Source organism: Metarhizium robertsii (assembly GCF_000187425.2).
Source record: "Metarhizium robertsii ARSEF 23 chromosome Unknown MAA_Scf_2, whole genome shotgun sequence".
NCBI lineage: Eukaryota > Fungi > Ascomycota > Sordariomycetes > Hypocreales > Clavicipitaceae > Metarhizium > Metarhizium robertsii.
The window spans coordinates 1,793,075-1,810,853 of NW_011942160.1; the positions used below are offsets into that span (position 1 = coordinate 1,793,075).

General features: G+C 52.3%; 6 protein-coding genes across 6 annotated transcripts; 3 read left to right on the forward strand and 3 right to left on the reverse strand.

Annotated features, from left to right (window-relative positions):
• Positions 1-1,816: 1,816 nt before the first annotated feature.
• Positions 1,817-2,733, reverse strand: MAA_05872 (uncharacterized protein; the record flags this gene model as incomplete). The annotated part of the gene is made up of 2 exons (XM_007823870.1): positions 1,817-2,270; positions 2,363-2,733. The coding sequence occupies 2 exons, from the start codon at positions 2,731-2,733 to the stop codon at positions 1,817-1,819; spliced, it is 825 nt and encodes a 274-aa protein (XP_007822061.1).
• A 557-nt stretch (positions 2,734-3,290) lies between these two features.
• Positions 3,291-4,362, forward strand: MAA_05871 (Tetratricopeptide repeat protein; the record flags this gene model as incomplete). The annotated part of the gene is made up of 2 exons (XM_007823869.1): positions 3,291-3,624; positions 3,677-4,362. The coding sequence occupies 2 exons, from the start codon at positions 3,291-3,293 to the stop codon at positions 4,360-4,362; spliced, it is 1,020 nt and encodes a 339-aa protein (XP_007822060.1).
• Positions 4,363-4,466: 104 nt separating this feature from the next.
• MAA_05870 (DASH-cryptochrome) lies at positions 4,467-6,391 on the reverse strand (the record flags this gene model as incomplete). The annotated part of the gene is made up of 2 exons (XM_007823868.2): positions 4,467-6,141; positions 6,222-6,391. The coding sequence occupies 2 exons, from the start codon at positions 6,389-6,391 to the stop codon at positions 4,467-4,469; spliced, it is 1,845 nt and encodes a 614-aa protein (XP_007822059.2).
• A 4,652-nt stretch (positions 6,392-11,043) lies between these two features.
• On the forward strand, positions 11,044-12,429 carry MAA_05869 (uncharacterized protein; the record flags this gene model as incomplete). The annotated part of the gene is made up of 1 exon (XM_007823867.1): positions 11,044-12,429. One exon carries the CDS (start codon positions 11,044-11,046, stop codon positions 12,427-12,429), a length of 1,386 nt encoding a protein of 461 aa, XP_007822058.1.
• Positions 12,430-13,283: 854 nt separating this feature from the next.
• MAA_05868 (UV excision repair protein Rad23) lies at positions 13,284-14,920 on the forward strand (the record flags this gene model as incomplete). The annotated part of the gene is made up of 7 exons (XM_007823866.2): positions 13,284-13,301; positions 13,449-13,496; positions 13,584-13,656; positions 13,726-13,805; positions 13,870-14,190; positions 14,256-14,735; positions 14,795-14,920. The coding sequence occupies 7 exons, from the start codon at positions 13,284-13,286 to the stop codon at positions 14,918-14,920; spliced, it is 1,146 nt and encodes a 381-aa protein (XP_007822057.2).
• A 591-nt stretch (positions 14,921-15,511) lies between these two features.
• On the reverse strand, positions 15,512-17,263 carry MAA_05867 (Homeodomain-like protein; the record flags this gene model as incomplete). Its single annotated transcript, XM_007823865.1, has 1 exon — positions 15,512-17,263. One exon carries the CDS (start codon positions 17,261-17,263, stop codon positions 15,512-15,514), a length of 1,752 nt encoding a protein of 583 aa, XP_007822056.1.
• Positions 17,264-17,779: the final 516 nt, after the last annotated feature.

The following is a 17,779-nucleotide window of genomic DNA, read 5'->3' on the forward strand; positions in this document are numbered from 1 at the left end:
AGCAGCAATGGACAAGGACATGCAATTAGTTGATTACTATACTTACCCCTTTCAGAAGGCCCACCAACTGTTAAACAAGACAAGTTGCAATATACATACAACATTGGGCCTACATACAAGTTACAAGACAAAATACGGAGTCTGACAGAGTCAGTTGCCGCAACCAACAGGAAACGCTTCCAACTCGGGCTAGCGGTTGACCGAATCGCTCCGCATCGTGCTCCGTATGCATGGCAAAACTCTTTATTGAGCCCTGGCTGGTTCCGCGCAAAGACCCTGTATCCTTGTTGCAGTCAGCCACAGTCCGGCTTTCGCTTTCCACTTAGCATGCGAAGAAGCCCAACAGTTTCGTCCCGTACAAACCATATCGGTATGCATGAAGAGATGGGGAAATTATACAGTGGACATTGTCCGTGCCTGAAGAACTAAGTTTAGCTATGCTTCGAGACGCCTTCGGGTCCCTCCGACTAGTGAAGATGAAGGGTGAGATGGAGACGACAGCCTGATTCTCAATGTATTGTATGTACATACGGGCCTTGGAACTGTTGACACAGCCGTTTGACAGCTCAATATGCAATTGACATAGCATGTGGTTGGATGACATGAATTTTGGAGTCGCAGCTACCGGAACCTGCCTGATACAGCTGGTCAGTTAGTTCCTTGTCATCACCTTTGGTCGACGACTTTTTGTTTTCCTTGTCCATGATCCGAGTTTCAGTCCTCCGCCTCTCCGAATTCCCTTCATGCAAGAGCTAACGCAAACAGTATTGCGCAAAGGTACCCGCGTGTGGCTTACTGTGACATCGCGTGGAGATGCTGGACATGTTGAAGGATGTGCTTGGCAATGGGCAACGAAAATGGACAATGTAAACTGCCCATCTAGTTGTTGCTTATTGTCGACCATGCATGCCCTGTACAAAATACTACGCCCGAATAGCACAAGGCTGTTATTATAAATAGCCTCAAGGTGGGAGGGACACTTGCAGTATATGCCTATGCTTTGCTTGCGGCATGCTGTTCAGCTTCAACGAACGCAAGCAATATCACCATCCAAGGGGTAGCAACACAATCTCACCAGCTTCCTAACGAGATGAAAAAGGCCCCCAGACGGCTCATGCGCTCTCAAGTGATTCGTTCCGTCGCCGCAGCCCCCATCCGTGTGATCGCCAGCCCAAGATGGTAACTAAAATGACGCAACCTCTTGGTGGTTCCTTTTGCTGCAGTACGACGACAATTGCTGCAGGTCATTATGGCCGAGGAGGCGCATATTGCGCGGTCAGACTAGGCTTCAATGCCCCGTCGCGGATTATACGCAGTGCGTTTTTAAACTAAACATTTCTCGTTGTCCGCGAGCGCAACTTCGAGCTCATGCACGGATCAACGTCTCGACTGGGGTACGAGCCGCAGATTTGGGGGCGGCAGGGCTGTTGTCAAGGAACTGCTTGCTTGTAGAACTGACAGTATGTTCCATTCGGCGGAGTGCATGGACGACCGACCATTCGGAGGATTTTCAATATGAGCAATCTCACAATCGGGAGACCATCACGGTCGATGGCCACCAACACACCATGCAAAAGAAAAAACCTGTTTCGATGCAAATCTTAATTTTGGGACGGCAAGCGATCGCAGTGTGGTTTGATTGATTCGCGTTTCAACCTTGTGTCGTAGTGACGATCTCATGGATGCCTTAGGGTAGGTCAGAACCTTTGATCGAGAAAACCCAAATACCAAGCGCTCCAGTTCTAAAACGAGACGATGCCATCTAAAGCGAGTCAGGTTAGGCTGCAACAAATCCCAGGCCAGTAGTATATGTATGTTATTTCTTGAAGAACCCAGATCGCCCCTGAACAGGCGCTCTCCCCCTCTTTAGCAGAATGTCCTTGCTACTTTTCGAATACTTCCTCGCCTTGGGCGCCAGCCTCCCGTCGACCTTCTTGGAGATTCTATACACCGTAGACCCAATGACTTCGTCGCGAGGACCCCTTCCATCTCTCGACATCCGCTTCTCAACGCCCGAAACCGTTCTCTTGCGGGGCAAGTCTTGTCCAAGTGAGGACTCTGCATCATCTTCCTCCTCGCTGTCCGAGTCTGTCAGGAACTCGGCAGGTAGGACACTAGGGATAACCATCTTTCCAGACAATTTCCTGGCAGAAACTTCTTGGATTGGTGCTGGGACTTTTTCAGTCCGAGTTTCAGCCTTTCGCTGTGAAGCTTGCTGCTTGAATAGGGCATCTCGTTGCTGCCGCTTCTGCTTTTCAGCGGCTGCTTGCCTAGCTCCTAGTTAGCTGTAATCGTCCATTGATCATAGAATATTGGTAAGAATAATAGATTGAATAGTACTGTGAGAGGGAAAGATACATACTCTCGAGCAGCTTTCTTCTCCGCCTGCGCAGACTTTTTCATCTCAACTGCCACCGTGGCGGTGGACACTGCCTCGGGAGCCTCATCACCATCGCTTTCTTCCTCCTGCTGGGCTGGTTTTGAGGCCTCGACGGGCTTAGCGGGAACGGCTGGTTCCCGGTCTGCATTGCCGTCGTCGTCAAACGTGATGACGTTGCTCCTCTTGCTCGCCGCCGTGGGTGCCTCTGGCTTTTGCTCTGGAACGTCGTCCTTTGACCGCACGGGCAGCTTCCTCTGTCGTTTGGTGGTGCTTGTGGGCGGCGAGGGCGCAGGTTGGGCACTCTGAATGGCTGCTTGGGCCATGGCCTTTCGCTTACGCGTTTCGACGGGCATTGTCGATGTGCCTCAGTGAGTTTCTCGCTGAGATGTCTTGTGGCGTGGTCTGATCCTGGGGAGGAAGTAGCTCCTGTCTAAAGGCCCTGAGAGAATACGAGGTGGGTGGAAATAGGTTTGAGTCAAGTATTAGTTTGCTCAACCTGCTCTTGGGTATTTGTGTGTTGTGGAATGGTCCTGTGATGAAAAGATGTTCATACCATGTTGAATTGAGACTACTTTTTTGATATCAAAAAAATTTAGTGGGTCGCTACGGTCTGAACGGCGCGGCGTAGAGCGCTGTGATTGGTCGGCGGAGTCGGCGGAGCTGGAGATGCACACCACACCGGACCCTTTCTCCTCCAAGATTACAATACCAGCTTTGGGAATGAATTACGACCAACCTGTTTCGAACGTTTCACTGAAAAGTGTCCCTGCTTAATTTTGCAGATTTTATTTTTATTTATGTCATTTTTTCGCATAAAGGGGCATTATTGAACTGGTAGTAGTTGATCCAATGCCAGATTAAAACCATATCCCCCCAACCACAACCTCTTCACCATCGTTGTGCTATCAAAATGGCCGTTAGACGTGCTCTATCGCCATGCGCACTTGTCCGTCCTTTATCAGCCAGTATAATCCCTATACTGTCAAAAACGCACATCCATCCGTCCACAATTCAACGACTCCAGAAAACGCAATCGTTTGCTTCTCGCTCTCCCCCCAAAGCCCCTTCCTACGCCGACGTATTCACTCTATCAGACATTCCACTCAGCTCCTTCGAGAGCGTCATCTCGCGCAACGGCAGCTCATTCAAAGATCTCTCCCCAGAGGAATACTACCGCGTCGCTCAAAAGTTCTCCGACGCAATCAACCGAGGGTCTTCCCCCTGGACTTCCTCCTTCACAGGCAGTACGTCGAGCTCTTGGCCGCCTAGGTCCTCGCTGGCTCCCAACCGCAAAAGCTAACTCGGCGCCAGAAGATGCCATCCCCGCAGAAACTCTACACAAGGTAGCCTGCATCATGCGGCAAATCACCGGGCCCCGAAGCGCAGACGCCTTCGCCACCGCCCTCTGGTCAACCGCCTCGGAAATGGGCTACCGTCCGTCGACGCTCTCTCTCGCCCGGCAACTCGTCCGTTCCGGGGCATACGGCAGAGTCCCGCAGCTGCGCAGGGTCGAAGCACGCTTCAAGGGCTTGGTTTCCAGTGGTAAAGATGCGGATGCGCTTACCGCCGAGGGGGAGTTGCTGCTGGATCAGGGACGGCTGGACGCCGCCGCCGCCGTGTTGACGAAAGCGCTGAAGCTGAGCCCGCGGTTTGAATGGCGACCGTATTGTCGTTTGTGTCTGGGGAGGGCATACTTGAAGATGGGCAAAGTCGACGACGCCCGGGGGCTGTTTGAGAAATTGGCCCAGGAAGGGCTTGTTGAGGCTGACATGGAGTTGGCCGAGATGCTCAGAGGTAGTGACGCGGATGAGGCACGGCAGAGGATGTACACGGCTGCGTGCAATGGGAGGAGGGATATGTTTACGCGTCTTTCAGAGATGGAGTTGGAGCTGGAGGCGGTTGGCGGTGAGAAGGATGGCGAGGAGAGGAGGTTGTGGGCGATGGAGTGGGCGAAACTCGCAGACGGGCGGGTTGAATATTGATCAGATTTGGACATGTATTCAATCTTGTATTTAGAAACACCCCACGCCTTCTTTTAGGCATCTATTAGATTATACCTTGGCCATGTTCCATCATGATTCCAACTCTACTTCTTTTGCTTCTTAACACCATCACCGCCCTCCCCCTTCCGCCTCCTCCTCTTGTCTCCGACATCTTCATCCCCTTCGTCCGCGTTCTCCCCATCGTCACTCGCAACCATTTCCATCATTTCCCCTCCCTTTCCCTCAAACAACTCTCTCCACGAACCATCCAGGACCCTCTCGTCATCCCCATACAAACCGACTCCATACGCAATCTTCATGGCATTGATGCAAGTCTCCCTCCTTTTCCCAAAGTCAAACATTGGCTTCGGATACGTCCCCTGCTCCTGGTCACCTAGTCCATCACCCACCACCCTCACGCCCGCCTTCTTCTGATCCTGAATCGGCGCCTTCCACGGCTCATATATGTACTTGGAATCCAAATTCTTCAGCTCCGGGACCCATTTGCGAATCAAATCTCCGTTCTTATCCCACTTCTGCCCGAAGGAAACGGGGCTGTAGCACCGAAAATACTGCGAGAAGAAAGCCGTACACGACAACCACTGCCAATTGCCCGCGTTGCAGGCAGGTTCGTGATCCAACAAGTGCACCTCGAAGACCTCTGCACCCCTCTCCCAATCGACGTAGCATCCTCCCCTGGTAAGGAAGCACGCCAGGCTATGACGGCCAAGGTGGTGTATCCAACCCGTGTGGAGGAGCTGGCGCATAAGAGCGTCTATCCAGGGGAAGCCCGTAACGCCTCGCTTCCATCGCTGGAACCACTTCTCGGCATCGTCCGAGTCAACCGTGTACTTGTCGGTCACAAGACCGGTCTGCGAGTCTCTCTCCGACGGCAGGTGCCAGGGTATAAAACGACAGTACGGGTTCCCAGCCGTCTGCGTAAACTTGGCACCGACGGCCGCCTGCGCGGCGAAATACATATCCCGAAAGATGAGTTGACCCGTCAAGCTTGCCGGAGGGGTCGATGCCCCTTTCCCGTAGGCCTCGACCACGTCTTGCACCCGCCAGTAGAACTCCCTGACGGACAGGGCACCAAAGTGAAGAAACGGCGAGAGCAACGTGGTCGACTGCGGCTCAAACTGCGCCGGACTGGTCTTTGGCTTCTCAAACGTGGCTGTATACTTTTTGTTCTTGGCAATGTCGGCTAGATTCTTCAACGCAATGCTCTCCCCTCCCCTGTAGGGAGTCGTGGCCGCCGGAAACCCAAGCTCCTCCAGCGTCTCGATGGCGAAATCGCCCTTGGGCCCGGCGATGCTCTTGTACGCCGTGTCTTTCTTCTCCCTCGTCTGCGCATTCACGTCTGGAACGCTGCTGGGCACGTGCTGCCCAAAGTCGAGCGGCATATCGCCCGGGTCCGGGAGACTCTTGGGCGCGGCTATCGGCCGGGGGACTTGGCCAACCTTCTTTGCAGCCGAGAGCAGCTGCGTCATGGACATGGCTGGCTTGCCGTCGTGGTGGGCGACAATCTCGTCGCTGTCCCAGAGGGTTCTGCCAGAGTGGATGACGACTTTGACGCCGGCTGCCTTGGCTGCCTTGGCGACGACGTCGTCACGCTGCCGTGCATATGCATCGGTGTCCTTCTCGAAGACGAGATGCGTGACTTTCCAGGCTTTGAGGAGCTTGGGGAACAGAGTCTGGGGCGCTTCTCGGAGGACAAAGAGCTTGGACTTGGGGTTTAGTTTTGTGATAGAGCTGGAGAGGTCATTCTGACAGTCGAGGCTAATGTGATTCCTGATCAGCACCATGGACACAGGCGGCGAATTGTTTACCGAGTTGAAGTGTGTTCGTGGCTGACCTACAGAAACTGCCATCTATTTGTGCCTCCCCTCGCCCTGTAGACATAGTACGGATCCCAGGTGAATATCGGCCACAGAACATCTGGCTCCAGATCTAGCGCGGCCTTCAATGCGGGAGAATCGTGAAGTCGGAGGTCTGTTCGGAACCAATACACGACCCTTGGCTTAGTCATGATATCGGCCGCCCTGTCTCGATGCGTGTTTTGAAAGTTGTTTAGATGGAAAAGGCTCTTTTGGTCTGGTTAATTTCGCCAATCTGAATGAATGTACGAAAGTAGGAAAGTACTCGATAAATTGGTTTGTGAAACTAGACTTAGATATAAGATCGAGACATTGTTTTTTACACAGCGTAGAAATGATCCATCCCCCCCTCAAGAACCTACATGCGTGTCATATTGGTAAAAAGCAAAAGTCAAAACGAAAAAAAAGAAAAGAAGGAAGATTGATAGTCATGATGTCAGTAGGCTGGTGCCCCTCAAGATGCTCAAGTGGCTGTCCATTGGCCTGGATCGATGGCATCTAAGACATCAGATGTGCGGGAGGAGACATAGGGACCCACTTCTGCAGGCACTGGGCGAATGACGTGGGATGCTGGGGTTCCCGGAAATCGAGGTCAGCAAGACCAGCAAGTTAGCATCGGCAGTTTGCGAGATTGAACACTCAAGATTTGTTGTACGTAATACTTCTTGCCCAGTTGCTTGGTAAAGCCCAGCGATACTAGTACGGGGTAGTAGTAGGAGTATTTGTGCGCGGCGTTGAGAGCCTGTCTATTCCGTATCATTGGCACGAGCAACCCTCAAAGTTGTCTATTGACATAGTCTGTGCTTCACATATCCACACGCGTTCACCAACCCATACCTGGAAAGGCAGTCAGCTGTTACTAGAAACATAAAAATAGTCTTCGAATACTAGTCCTTGAGCCAGCACGTTCGCGTTGGTCCAATCGTGCGTCGTTCAGCCATCGCCGCCACTGCAGCCGTGCAGCCAGGTCATGCGGCGACCTCCTGGTCATGGTCTTGCTCACGGTGTATGACGAGGTCCATGGCCACCAACGTTGGAAAGACCCAAGGTCAGCAAGCGCAATTACACGCATTGCATGACAATATAATACAACTTTTTGATTGCCAGTCAGTCTCTGGCACCCACTCACACCAAAAGCCAAGGTTGACCAACCCTAGAAGCCCCACCATGCCACTCACTCACTGCCCACTTCATCGCCGGCATACTTAGTAAGTAAGTAAGCAACGCCAAGCATCCCAATATTGTACAATGTCAGTACATACAACCCACTGTACGTCACTACGGAGTGCACTGGGCAATAATCCTACACGGGACTCGACATGAATGTCAATATTGACATTCTGCGGGGCATAGTGCCGTTGTCGCGCCTTGTTGCCGGTCTCCGAATAAGGACTGTTTTACTCTTCAAAGAACTACGCAGTAAACAAGCAACAGTGACTGAGACCTCATTCATCATGAACCTGTTCCTTGGTGTGGGGTAGTTAATCATGAGATGAATTGTCATCTTGATTGTGATCGGCAAATGACTGACCATTTTTTTGACTTTTCCTTCTCCCGGGGCATTTGCCCACTTTGCCGGCACACACTTTGTCTCGGGGGTAAAAGGGTAAAAGGCGATGACTGACCGTCAACAGTCTTCCACGGCTCAGCAGCCCTACATGTCGTAATTTCTGGGCCTGCAGCGAAGCAAGACTCGAGAGGCGCATTGCGCATTGTGCATTGTGCATCGTGCATCATACATATGTACTCCGTAGTAGTATTAGTATTGTGTCGGTCGGCTCCCAAGGTTTGGCACCATCAATTGGCGGGGTTCTTGGTGTAAGTCCCAGTTACCGCTGCCGATTCCATCCACGTCTGGTATTTCTGGATGTCGAGGTGAGCTGAGCTAGAGCTAGCGACGCGTCAAGGACGGCTTAGTTTGTTAGTCTGGTTTGTCGTGAATGATGACACCGTATCATCATTTCCGTTGTCATCGCCTTGGTATGATGGACCACGGCTGTTGTCGAGGCAATTGAGTATAGAAACGCAAAAGATGAAAGTAATCAGACTCGTTGTTTTCAACGGCCAAGTGGGCACGACGCACTTTATTGTATGCAGGGTGCTCGAGTGGGCAGTAGGAACATTGGAAGCCCACGAGGACATACTAGTACTACTACGGAGTACGGAGTACTAGCATAACAATACTCGAGGTTGCGACCTTGCAATTGCACCCATTACTCCATTCTAAGGAAATACGGAGTACTCCGTGGTTATACATACAACATGTCGTAAGTGCACAATTGCTCCTGCAATCTGCCTCCCTCAGTAGTACCTTCCTAAAGTACTTAAGTAGCTACCTTGTACATATGTATGTCTGGTATCAAATGCTGGAAGGGAGCAAGAATCTGTGTTTGACCCCCTGGGCAGGCAGGGCTCGAGCTGTCGCGGGCGGTACCGTGATAAAACTTGTCTGGTAAGTACATAAATAGGATTGCAACGGCAGCCCAAGTACATGCAGATTGATCATGCCAGATATGCATCTCATTACGCCTCGCCCTGCTCGTAAGCAATAACTTGGCACTAGTACTACAAACTGTTCACCTTCCACCTGGCTTGGACGTCTGCACCCACTACCGGCCGGGCTAGGAACCAGGTTCATCAATCCTGTGGGACTAAAACACGTGCTTCCTCCAGCTTCTTCGTTTTAAATTGGCAACGAGCCGGTGGAACATCCGTAGTTACCGGGTATGATGTAGTACGTGGTAGTTGCAGAGTTTTTTTTGCATGGCCATCAGTGGCTTGAAGCATGTGGTGCTCACACCACGTTTTGAACTCTGTACGGAGTACGTGATGAAATATGCAGGGACATTTGTTGCACCATGTCGACTGGTTGATCCTTTCCACCCAGTGTCGGCTAATAAGGCCCTGGCCATCATTGAGGCCACCTTGGAAAGGGTGTAGGCATGCGCAGGATAATATTTGCATTGTAGGTCCAGCTCGTGTAGCCCGGGAAAAAAAAGAATTGCATCATTAAGCTATTTGCTTGTTGTTTTTGTTTTTTGTTTTTGTTTCTGTTTCTGTTTCTGTTATGGTTGTTTATTGACCAGGGTGGTCTTGGTGTCAATTTGATTTGTGCATTGTTTGCCTAGGAGCCCGTGAGGCATGGCTCAGGGCTCACTAGAGCGCTGGTGCGTGCAACAGAGGTTGCCGCCTAGCAACGTGCTGAAAGACGACACCTGCTCTGGTAAAGCCATCCAAACTCCAGCGGGCTCCAGCGGGCCCCAGCGAGTCGCAATAGACTGGAAACTTGTGCCTAGATCCGGGCTAGTGCCCCATGAGCCGCCACCGAGGCTCCACGTAAGTTTTGATGTTTCGTGACTGCTTTCCTCTGTCCCTTTTGAACCAGGGGAAGAAAAAAAAAAAATCAAACCACCAGCCTTTCCTCCCACTTTGGACCTCGGGGGAGGATCTGCGCTTTGTGTTTGCTGCAGTTTTTGAAACGTCAGGTTGCCAGTATAGAGCCTAGCTGCTCGTGCGCGCCTCACATCCCCAGGTTGCGTTTCAACTGTGCGCCCACCAGTAGCATGGAGTACCGAAGTGTCAGGAACAGGCATCGACTCATGTCTCCAATCGGATGTTGGTGGGAAGGAGCAGTTGGGGTGCTTGTTGCTGGTAAAGTCTGCAGAGGTACCAGATACTCTTGGTCATATACAAGGCCAGGGCTTCTGAACATGTATAGAATACGCAACTAGTATGTCTAATGTCTAACAGGCTTCTGCCGTCTCACGTCCTTGTTTCCTCTTGGCGCCGCGCTCCTTCCCCGCCTGCCAACGGCCTGGCCCACAACACCCCCGGTTCTGGGTCCCCAAATGCAAGGAAGCTTGTTCCTGGTCGTGCCTGGTTGCTTGCAGCAGAATTCTATCCCACTGGCTGAATTGAGGAAAAAGTGCTCGAGTGCACAATGCCGGACAAGCATCCTCTCCGACAAGATGCTTGCACGCGACGGTTCCATGCGCTTCTGACGCGTTTACTCGGAGCTGAGGGCTTTTTTTTTTTTACTTAGCTCATGGGTATGACCAACAATTGGCCTGCTTCGTTTGGTCGATATTCTTTCCCTCCTCTTCCATTCCTCCATTTCTGTGATGCTCGCTCTTGCACCTGAAAACGACGACGGCTCTGATTATTCTACATTCCAGTACCCCGGGTGTTCATGACGCCTTGCCTTTAGTTTTCCACTGCGTATTTCCGGTGGAACCACAAAACATTGTTCGTCGTTCGGAGAGACCAACGACGCCACGGTCTTTGTCACAATTGTCGTCGGTGCTCTTTTCTTTGTGCGACGGCCGGCACCAGTACTTGTGGCCATTCTCTGCCAAACAAGTCTGTTTGCACATACAATACTCTGCCAACCGCCGCCCCTGTCACCACCTCTTTCCAACAAACAGTTGAGAGCTCAATTCTCGAAATTACGACGTCAGGTTCACGTCTATTTGACAACTATTTATGGTCAATTCGCTTTGCCGTCTATTACGATTGCGGGACTGGCAACTTTTTATATCTGCGGTGGAGTCATCGTGACTTGATGGCTCCCACTTACTATTACACTCCAATTCTGTGAGAAAATCGACGACGGTTGAAATTAATTAACAGTCGACAAAGTTTGGAGAAGACGGCCACGCAAAATACACTTTTACGAATCCGATAAAAGCCAAGTTGCCGTGTGCTCCCGCAGGTGATTGGGCGCCGCGACCACAGTCGTGTTGTGTTGGGGCGGATTCTTTGCTTTTCCCTTTCTTTAAGGCTTTGACAGCCTCCTCCTGCTGGCATGATGCTCCGCGCCGGATTTCTTCTCATCGTCGCCGGAACGCTGGCCGTGCTTGCAACATCCGTTACCATTTGCCTCGAAATTATTTCGTGTGTGCATGCAGCAAAGAATTCCAAGTTGCTTATAGCAAGCAGCACGGCCGCCGCCTTGGAGTCCGTTGTCCTGCTTATACTTGGTGCACTCGGCATAGCACAAGCTGTACCAACAAAGGTGCCCTTGTCATGGAAGTGTTCTTTACCTGCATTTATAACTCAACTCTTTGCTTGGCTAGCTGCCCTGGTAGCTTCTGTAGTCGCTTTGGTCTACTTGCAGGAGTGGTGGACACAGCTCGAACTAGACGACGAGGCCGCTGAAGGACGTTGGAAAGTGTTCGTCGGTTCAGCAACAGTTGTCGCCTTTTCCACCGCTCTCCAGCTTGGTTCCATAATATTGCACTTTGCGACAAGTCGAGATGTTACCGCTGGAACGGCTTCATCCTTTCATTCAAACGAAGAGGGCCGCACAATGAATATCAAATCCGTTCGATATAGCCGAACAACTGTTGGGGCCGCTCTGCAGGAAATGACATCAGTGAGAAGCAATGAGTCTTCGCCGCCTTCGCCGGAAAGCTCAACCATGGGGCCAATTGACTACTTGAAGGCATCCATGTCTCAAGCCATTCGACCTGCAGCATCCCGAACCAAATTTTTGAAGAGTGGGCGACGAAGAGCGACTTCACTGGACTCGAAGAATCCTCGTAAGAGCACAGATACGTCTTTTGATTCTTGGGACACTTCATCTGTGGACATGTATAATCGTCAAGTTGTCATAGAGATGTCATCTCCAGCGACTCTCAATAGAGGCTTAGAGACGATTCCTGCTAGCCCGTCTGGGAGCCGCTCTCCCACCCGGCCAGGCACTCCTCTCGATATGGAGCTGGAGCCTCCCCGTATGCTATATAGAGCAGAGAGTTATAGCTCGAGCGTACTATCACAACAAGATCCCCACAGGCTTACCCCCGACAGCTCTGTGAACGAGGCACATATTCACCCACTCTTTCGATCTGATTCCCCAACGCCACCTCCCGCCGCAAGTCCCGGCACAGTTGTCCTGGCTGCGCCAAATGCCGGGCAAGTCATATCGTGCAAGTCTAGCATGCAATCTATGAGACGCCTGCGGAGTGGAAGCTTGCCTGCGACGCCTAGCCCTCTTATCCACCAGGCCAGCTTCGACCTCCTGAAACAGTCCAAAATGGGAGACGACGGCGATGTTGGCCGAAAGAGTTCTGGTACACGAAGCGAGCGCAAAATGACGCCACCTGTACCTGAATGGCTGCTAAGCCCGTCTATGAAGACCAGCCTGGAATCATTCAAGGAGCAGAAGCAAGAGAATGACGAGGAGACATAATGAGGGGGCAGAAATGAAGTGACGATCATTGACTTTTCTTTGTATTTGTACGCATGGCTGTGAGCGATTCGACCTGAATATTCTTTTTTTTGTTTTTGTCACTCTTGGGTTTGATGGGGATACGAGATTGGGGTGCAAACCTCATTATGTTGATATGACTTTGGGTATAATTGGTTGATTTGTACAAAGAGCGAGGCGTTGTATTTAGATGATGGGACATGTAATTTTTATTAGCGGCCATTGCTAGAGAATTCAGCGATGGGCCATGAGGCAAAAAATCAAATGATATTCAAGACTAGATGTACTTTCGGGTTTCATTCCCTGGTGAATGTGATGCAGGTCGGATACGTCTTTGGCGCAACTAGCCGCCGCCGCCCATGGACCATGGTTCACCATTCGCCACCCCGGGAAATTTGGCAAAACTGGCAGTCTTCAGCTTCGCGCAGCTGCGAACCCTGCGTTCCTGTATTATTCAGCTTCTACCGTACATAGTAGGAGCCTGCACGATAGTAGTTGCAAGGTGGGGGCTTGCTTCTTGCATGACTCCAACTTGGACATTGGTCTGGACGGTCCTCGTGGTTGAAGCAGCACGACATGGACATGTTTTTTTTGCTGGCTGGCTGACAAGACCAGACCCCACCTCGACAGACTGCCCGCCCACAAAGAGCCAAAGAGCCACCGGCGTCGAAGTCGGTCTTCAGCCAACCATTGCTTCCGTCATCGTTGCCATCTTCTCTCCTCCAACCTCTCCAACCTCTACCGTCTCGCCTGCACGGACAATTTGCCTGGGACCTAGATCTCACTGACGACTCTTCTTCTATCGCAGCTGTCGAGCTGCGCCTCTTCTGCCCATCATGAAGGTCACGTTCCGAGTATGCCTCATCCACAACCCCCCGCCACCGTTGGTGCTTGTTTGATTGGAAGCTGTTTTGGGTACATTGGTCTGAAGCTGTGTAGCCTGGCTGCCCGTGCTGAAGTGCATCGCGGAAATGTAGCTGACTCTTGGTCTATTTGCGCAGGATCTGAAGCAACAGAAGTTCGTCCTCGAGGTCGAACCCACCGACCTGGTATGTCTCATCTGCCACGATACCTCGGCCGTTCCGATATCGACCATGTCAACAACACACGCCGTGACTGACTGGAATATGTCGTAGATCTCGGCTGTCAAGGAAAAAATCTCCGGAGAGAAGGGGTGGGACCCTAAGCACCAGAAGCTCATTTATTCCGGTTCGATACATGGCCTGCTCCAAGATAATACCTCTGCCTTGGCGAACTGGATTTTCTGACCAGGTTTAGGCAAAATTCTGAAGGATGATGAGACCGTCGCTTCCTACAACATCGAGGAGAAGGGCTTTGTCGTCTGCATGGTGAACAAGGTATACTATTTTGAGTCAAATGCGCCGCTGCTTTAACCAAGCTGGAGGGCTAACATATATTCAGCCCAAGGAGAAACCAGCCCCTGCCGCTGAGTCTTCAGCTGCTGCTCCTCCAGCCACACCCGCACAGCCTGTTGCAAGTACTCCTGCTGTTCCAGCTGCTCCCGCCCAACCTTCCACTACTCAGTCCGCCGCCCCGGCCACGCCAACTCCGCAACGTTCTGGCGAAGCTGGGGGGGAGACAGGCTCAGGCCTGGCTATGGGTGCTGAGCGAGCTGAGGCCATTACAAACATGGAGGCTATGGGATTTGAGAGGAGTCAGATCGAGGCCGCTATGCGCGCTGCCTTCAATAACCCTGACCGTGCGGTCGAATATCTTTTAAATGTGAGTGATGGGAGGAGCACACAGTGATACAATGGTGAAGGACACACATCTGATAAATCTCAAAGGGTATTCCTGAGAACATTCAACAAGAACAGCATGCTCGCCAGGCTGCCGCAGCCGGACCGACGCAGGCCACCCCTGCCGCCCCCGCCGCTCAAGAGGGCGGAGAGGATGATGGAGGCGTAAACCTCTTCGATCTTGCCGCTCAGGCTGGTGGGGGTGGTCGCGGAGGAAGTGGCAGTGGTAGCGCGGCTGCTGCTGCTGCGGGTGCAACTCAGGGTGGTGCAGATCTGGGCAACTTGGATTTTCTCAGACATAACCCTCAGTTCCAGCAGCTCCGCCAAGTTGTTCAACAGCAGCCTCAGATGCTCGAGCCTATTCTACAACAGCTTGGCGCCGGCAACCCCCAACTTGCACAGCTGATTGCCGCCAACCCCGACCAGTTCCTCTCGCTTTTGGGCGAAAGCGCCGACGACGACGTTCCCCTGCCCCCCGGCGCCCAGGCTATCTCTGTCACAGAAGAAGAGCGCGATGCTATTGAACGGGTGAGTTGGATGTAATCTACCAAGATCCGGTGCAGATATGAAGTGCTGACGGAATATAGCTATGTCGTCTTGGTTTTGATCGTGACCAGGCCATCCAGGCTTATTTTGCATGTGACAAAAACGAAGAGCTCGCCGCAAACTTCTTATTCGACCAGCCTGATGACGATGAACCTCCTACCAACTAAGGTGGCTGGCATTGGTGTGGCAGGTACCGTGTGGAGGACAATGACAACAACGGTGGAAGCAGAAGCACTCACGAACGCTTGTTATGATTATGAAACAAAACTCCGAACGAGGTTAATGACAATAGCCGCTGGGGAGGAGTTTAATGTCACGATTCCAAAGGGAGGCGAAACGTGGGGATGGAGATTTCGCTGGTTCAACTACACAGTTACAACATTGGAGAGCCCATTTTTTTTTTCAACAAGTGAGTTAGTGTGGGAGATGGCATGTTTGCAAGTGGCAATCAATGTTTGAGGTGCTGGACTGCATAGGCACTTAGGTTGACATATTGGCCTAGAATATTTCGACAGTGAATGATATTGCAGTCTCCGCAAAGCCATCTCGTGGGTCACTAATGTATATAAACGTACCGTGTCATGTTCTAATCTCGTCGTGCAAACATATTCAGCTGTAGAAGACCGCTCCTGCTATGACCTGCCAACTCCGTTCTTGTTTCCCTGTTCACGTCAGAAATCTCTCGTGGGTATCGTGTATCCCCCTTCCCCTGGGCCCGTCGCTACATGGGAACATGTATTCACGCCAATAAGCAATCCTCAATCTCCTGTGATTGGCTCGCCATTCAAACCGTACTGAATCGCCTGCTTGCCCTTCTTCTTGCCCTTGCCTTTCTTCTTGAGCCCGCCATCCTCGCCGTCCTCATCTGCAAACAGCTCCTCCTTCTTCTTCCTCATAATCTCCGCCTGTTCATCCGCCACCCTCTGCCTCTCCGCCTCGTAAGTCTCCTCGATCTTGCGGTGCTCCGCCTCAATCGTCTCCAATGATTCGAATTCGGCACCCGTGAACGCGCGGTATTCGTCAATGTCTATCCTTATAGTCTTCTCACCCATGACCGCGGCGTCAATGAGTTTCGGGTTGTGCCGTTCTTCGCGGTTGAATTTGAGTTTGATGTGGCGGCGCTGTTTGCCGGGGAACATTTTGGAAATCATTTCGAACTCGGTGCCGAACATGCGCAGGCCGCGGTAGAAGAGCTCTGTTTCGGGATCCGTCCAGACGTTGGGGCCCCTGAGCTTGGAGGTGTTCATGAATGAGGACGAGGTGATGAGCCGCGTGAAGTCGTTTTCTTCAATGGTCTCCATGTCCTCGTTTGCGCGGGCGGCGGCGGCGCGGGCGTGCCGGTCCATGACGAGGGAGGACTGGTCGACAATAATTTGGCCGTCGACGATGCGGAATTGAGGGCCAGCTGTGGCCGCTGCCGCCGCCGCTGCCGCCGCCGCCGTTGAGGGCGTTGAGGTGCTACTGTTGGCTTTGGTAGTTGTGCCGTTCGTTGAGCCTGGTGCTGGGGATTGTGTGTTGTCGATGCCTGCTTCGCTGGGGGTATCGCCGTCCTTGTCGAGTTTGGATTTTAAACGCGCTTTGCGCTCGCGCTCGCGCAGTTCGTCGTGGCGACTGAATTTCTTGCCGATTCGCAAGTCCCGTGTTAGGTCAGACATTTTGAGCTTTTGCAGGTCGACGACCTGGTCCTCTGCGTCTTCGGGGGTGAGAGAGCGGGCTCGGCGGGAACTGGATCGTGATCCGGTGGCATTGGGCGTGCTAGTCTTGCGCTTTCGTGGTGCGGGGGTTTCAGTGCCGTCATGTTGGCGGGATGCTTTTCGCTGGCGCTTCTTGGGCCGTGAAGGCTCGCCTTCTGGTGCAGATATGGTAGCATCTGCGCCAGTTGTTGACGGTCTCCTCCTGGCCCTCGTTCTGATGGATGCTCTAGAGGCGGAGGTGGGCTCTTCTGAAGCAGTTGCGGATGAGCTCTGTGTTTCTATTGGTGGCGCTGTAGCCCTGGCTGTGCCGCCTTCTTCTGATGATGTGGATTGTTCGGGCGTTTCTATTGAAGTTCTTGGTGGTGGTTTGGCGGCTGATTGACGTCTCGTTCGCGCGCTCGGTGCCGATTGTGACGGAGCATCAGCTTTTGGTGGCTCCGTCACAGGAACAGTGGTTGAGGTCGTACCACTGGCTGCCGATGTCTCTTTTAGTACTTGCGGTCGTGAGCTGGACTCTAATTGGGATGCACGTCTCGTGGTTCGCCTTGATGGTTCAACGGGGGTTTCTTTCTCAGGCTCCTTTGCTGGTTTTTGGGCCGTGGTTTCGGCCCCCCCGTGCGTGACTTCATGTGTATCTGGTTCCTTTTCTATAACCTCCGGCACCGTCTCTGGCAATGTGTCCGAGCCATCATCAATTGTAGGTTGAGGTGGTGGTGCAGTTTTTGTGGTTGGTGCCGATGGCCCTGGTCTTGGTCGCGCGACCGGTGCCTTGGGCTTGAAGGCAAGCCCGCCTTTCTTCTTGAACATGGAACTCATGCCGTATTAGTAGTGAGTACTATAACAGTGACGGAAATTTAAGAGAAATCAACAGCGTGACGCTCTTTCGCGGGACAATTGATGGATTCACACTTGACGCTCACCCCGAGTAACTGAGAAATAAAGTGGGTTGCCTGCAAAGCGTTTGGCTGCAAGCGAGGTTTAACCGGGTTCAGCCATCGATAAGAATACCAAAACAGGCTTAGCGCGGGACTAGTGTCCTTTGGCCATGCCTCTCTGATCTTCGAGTCGACTTGGAAATTTCAACTCCTGGCCTCGATCACCCTCCCCCCATCACCAATCTCTTCCCCCCAAAGGCAATTCTTCACGGAACTTGCTTTGATGACAGCCCGCGCGGTGTCAGCTGCAGGACGAGACGTGGCTCATGAGCGTTATAGCTGCCAAGCTCTCGCTCTGAACAGCTTCTCGCACCGAGTTTCTGTGAACCTTTGTTTCGTTTGACGCGTTGTCTGATGCCTGTAGCAACGTCGCCGTCCACGTCGCCTCGTCCATCCG